This window comes from Dacryopinax primogenitus (genome assembly GCF_000292625.1).
Source record: "Dacryopinax primogenitus strain DJM-731 SS1 chromosome Unknown DACRYscaffold_25, whole genome shotgun sequence".
Classification (NCBI taxonomy): domain Eukaryota; kingdom Fungi; phylum Basidiomycota; class Dacrymycetes; order Dacrymycetales; family Dacrymycetaceae; genus Dacryopinax; species Dacryopinax primogenitus.
Genome location: NW_024467222.1, coordinates 172,850 through 177,233, shown reverse-complemented (window position 1 = coordinate 177,233; position 4,384 = coordinate 172,850). Strand labels below are relative to the sequence as shown.

General features: G+C 55.1%; 2 protein-coding genes across 2 annotated transcripts; both read left to right on the top strand.

Moving 5' to 3' along the window:
• Positions 1-128: 128 nt before the first annotated feature.
• On the top strand, positions 129-452 carry DACRYDRAFT_112250 (uncharacterized protein; the record flags this gene model as incomplete). The annotated part of the gene is made up of 1 exon (XM_040769382.1): positions 129-452. One exon carries the CDS (start codon positions 129-131, stop codon positions 450-452), a length of 324 nt encoding a protein of 107 aa, XP_040623808.1.
• Positions 453-1,764: 1,312 nt separating this feature from the next.
• On the top strand, positions 1,765-4,376 carry DACRYDRAFT_119730 (acetyl-CoA synthetase-like protein; the record flags this gene model as incomplete). The annotated part of the gene is made up of 7 exons (XM_040770851.1): positions 1,765-1,973; positions 2,021-2,175; positions 2,248-2,934; positions 2,996-3,142; positions 3,196-3,270; positions 3,322-3,487; positions 3,542-4,376. Coding segments are annotated over exons 1-7 (2,259 nt in total), but the record flags the coding sequence as incomplete, so codon positions are not given.
• Positions 4,377-4,384: the final 8 nt, after the last annotated feature.

Sequence of the window (4,384 nt, the reverse complement as noted above, 5' to 3'; positions counted from 1 at the left end):
CAAATGCTGACTCGTTTGGGAAGATCGTGGACGGCCTGCACAACGTTGACGCCGATTCCGAGACGAGTTATCGTTACCTGCATCTTGTGCACCCTCACCCCACGAAATGGGACTACATCGCGAGCCATATGTCGAAAATCCTCAAGGTCCCTGTTGTACCTTTTGGAGAATGGTACAGCATGCTGGAGAAGGCAGCGACTACGGGCGGTCCACAGGCTGCGGAGAGTAATCCGGCCATCAAGTTGATGGATTTCTTCGGTCGGGGATACAAGGCTCTGGAAGAGAACACGAAGCAGGGCAAGTACAAGCCGAAGGAGGCGATGGGCATGCCAGACCTGCAAACGAACAAGGCCGTGGAAGTGAGCGAAACGCTGAGAGGATCGAAGGTGTTGGGCCAAGAGGACGTCCAGCTTTGGTTGGGCTACTGGGAGAAACATGGCATGTTCGCATGACCGAACATTTTTCGAAAGGCACTTTGTAGATGTGCTAAGGAGCCAGAGTAAGGGTGAATGAGGGATCAGAAGGTCCGGGTGAGCAGAGTCAGAGGGTGCTTATAGCATTCTCATATAGACCAAGTCCATGTAGTGGCTGAGTTTCGAATAGTCGTGGTCCCTTCACGTGTAGCATTTGGTCTTTATAAATGTAGTCTGTGTCCAGCAAAACCTGCTTCTTCCTTGATGAGTTTTAACATTGTCTTATCCGGTTTCTATATGAGCCAAGCCTGCAAGAAGTACTCGGAGGTTTGCTCGTAGTCAGGTGTTTAATCCGGTTATTAACCACGTGGGAAGTATATCCGATGCGCTGCGATCGAAAGCGCGATCAACCTCCGAGGTGTCCTCCGGTCCTCTCGTTCACTCTGCGCAGCATCTATTATTTGCACTTGACCTCCCAAACGATGTGTAAAGCTACAGAATCGACATAATCAATCATGTCGCAGTAACCTGCTATTTTCCAGTCTATCAGAATCACCCGCAGCTGTCGGTCTTTTTTCTGGTCAGTTAGAGGCTGGATACCCTCGCTGTCATGAGGTCGTCAGGTCTCGCACTGTGTCTTTCAGTCCATCTCTAGTCTTAACGATGATTGCCGGTGTCATTCTTCTCCCTTCCCGTGAGGGTATGACGTAGCGGCCTGAATGCGTGCGATGTCCTGATGGATCCACTCTGATTCTGACATTCTAACTGCAGCTTAAATCTTGAGGTGAGTCCGATCGAGCCTGTTATTACCCATGAGACACTAAACACCCAATCACAGATCCCATTTCCACATTGCTCGAGTTATGTCATCACCCTCTCATCGCAGACGGTACTAGTACAGCATTATCCACTCTGCTCGGCCCCGCGGGAAGATGTCCGAACCAGCCCGCCCGTGACCGCATAACCACCCACAACTACCAACATCCACTATCACCATCAGCTAATCCTCTCCCATGTGAAATCCCACATTCCGTGATTCCCGATATCTACGGCTATCTCCTTGCCCCGCATGCTACTGGCATTGACCATCAGCACCTCTCCAGGCTTTGAGCGCATGATGCTGCACAGGCATAAGCGCAGGCGGGCAACCCCCGAGGTATGCAGCGATCTTCTTTGAAGTATCGGGAAATTGATGGTTGGTGCGGGGATAGGTGACAACTGAGGGAGGGAGTGGGAGGTATAAGAACAACAGGCTTTGTTACTTGTCCTGTGCATCACGAACTCCCTTCACTCTAATTCGACATCAGGACTACGACAACGACCTTGACGATACCCACCGATACCGACCAGCGTAACGCGCACCGATGCCCTACTACCCTGCGGACTACGTGACCGTCCAAGCGGCGACCTCTACGACATTCACCGCTCCTCCCCAAGACGGGTCGTTCATCTTCCCCGACTGGATCGATTGGCACATCGAGAGGAGTCATGATCACCCCTACGCAGTGCTGGTGGGAGAGAACGAGGGGGAGGAGAACGTCTCTATGACCTGGGGCGAAGGTGTGTCTTCCTTTCTTTTGCTTTCTGAGCGGTGCTGAGAGAGGTAGTTGCACGCGCGGTATATCGCTTGGCTGCCAAGTTCCGCCAGGTAGTGCCGGATAAGCAGATCGCTGGCAAACCGCCTGTTATCGGTATCCTGGTGAACACTGACACTCTGGCGTATGTGACGATCCTTATGGCTATCGTCCGCGCCGGGTTTACCGTACGTCCCATCCATCTCTCCTATTTCTTCTGGTCTCCTGCTTGTCCTTCACAATACTAAATGGGGATCTAGGCTTTCCCCCTCAGCGTGCGGAACTCGATCCCCGCTCTGGAGCATCTGATCAACAAGACCGACTGCCAATACATCGTCGGCTCCATCCCTGCTAAAGGGTTCCAATCGAGCGCTCTGCAGGAGACGACGTCGATGCTTCTCCAGAAACTGCCCAGCCTGACATTGATAGACGCACCGCGGTACTCCACGCTCTACCCGCGGCTCGCCCAATTACCCCCAGCACCCTACGACCCTTCTTCAGACAAGCGCATCACGGCCTCCCTCCCCTCCGTGCGCTCTTTCGCAACCTACGCAAACTACACCCCCAACACGCCTCTCTGGATCCTCCACTCCTCTGGCTCAACTTCCTTCCCCAAACCCATCCCTATCGCACACCGCGTCTGGCTCTCCTGGGGCCGTACAGTCTGGTACGGAGACGTCGACGTCTGCGGCTCGACGTGGGCGACGATGACGCTTCCCATATTCCACGTAATGGGGGTAGCGGTCACCGTCGGCTTCCCTATCTGCTCGGGGAGTGTAGCGCTCATGTTCAAGCCCTCAGACCCGCCGAAGCCCCCCACACCGGATAGGGTACTCGCTACGGCCAAGAGGGCCAAGGCGGATTATATGCTTACTGTGCCGAGTTTCTGTGTCGAGTGGGCGGAGGATCTCGACGCGGTGAGGTTCCTCGCCACGATGAAAGGCGTCGTGCGTCTATTTTCCCCTGTTCATCTTAGCAGTTGCTGATGCATACATGCCCGAATTGCAGCTGTACGGCGGCGGCCCCCTCCCGCAGGAGAAAGGTGACTATCTCGTTGCCAGTGGAGTGAATATCGCCATCGCCTACGGCTCGACAGAAGTCGGGATCATGTTCAAGCTTGTCGCTAAAGAGCCTTTGGCAGGCACAGAGTGGAGCGTGAGTCCCCCGACTCACCTACTGTCGGGGCGCAGCTGACTGTGCCACTGTAGTACTCCCCCTTCTCCTCCGATGTGAGCAATATGATGGTCTCCGATGCTAATGGGCTCTATAAGCTTGTCGTTCGGGTGCGTCTCTCACGCTTCTATCTTCTGGGAAATAGGCTGATCCCAGCGAAGGACACGGACAAGCACGGGATATGCGTGTCTACCGAGCCGGGGGCGTTTGACACGAACGACTTGCTAGAGCCGCATCCTACTAAGCCGGGGTACTGGAAGATCATAGGACGCGCTGATGACCAGATTATGATGTCTAATGGGGAAAAGACGAATCCCGGGCCTATTGGTTCGTCCGCCCTCCGCAGTAATCACGGAGTACTGACGTTATATGCATTTACAGAGAACATCATCAACAGCAACATCTATGTCCGCGCGGCGGTCATGTTTGGCCGTGCGCGTACCCAGGTCGGGCTGATCGTCGAGCCCGTCGAGACCGTCTCTATCAAAACGGAGGAAGATCTCGCCAACTTCCGCAACCTCATCTGGCCCGACATCGAGAAAGCGAACGCGTTCGCACCGCAGCACTCGCGCATCTTTAAGGAGTTCATCCTTGTGAGCGGTACGAAGAAGAAGCCTTTGATCAGGACTGCGAAGGGCACTGTTTCCCGCAACGCCTGCTTGCAGCAGTACGAGCAGGAGATCGAGGCGATCTACGCTGCTGCCGAGCTCCCTACTAAGGCTGTATGGGCCCAGCCACCTACGACATGGGACGAGCCAGCACTGTACGAATTCGTCATCCGCGTCGTCAACGGCGTCATGCGGTCGGACAAGAAGGACGTTCCTGCAGTGGACGAGAACCGCGACTTGTTCGAACAGGGATGCGACAGTCTCCAAGCGACGTACATCCGTGCGGCTATCACGAATGCTCTGCGGGATGCGCCCAAGCCGGAGGGAAAGTCGGACATCGCTGCTGTCTCCGTTCCCCAGAATTTGGTCTTCGCTTTCCCGTCCATTCGTCGCCTAGCGGCGTACATGATGAAGTCCGTCGGTGGGCTCGGAGCGGAGAATGACGCTGCTGCCGATACTGCTGCCGCGATTGAAGCTATGCTCGGGATGATCGACAAGCACACGCGGGACTTCCCGATCCACAGGCCTGGCACGCGCTCCATCGACGGCGAGGTCGTGCTCATCACAGGCACTACTGGAACTCTGGGCACGTACCTCCTCCAAGAACTGTTGGAGG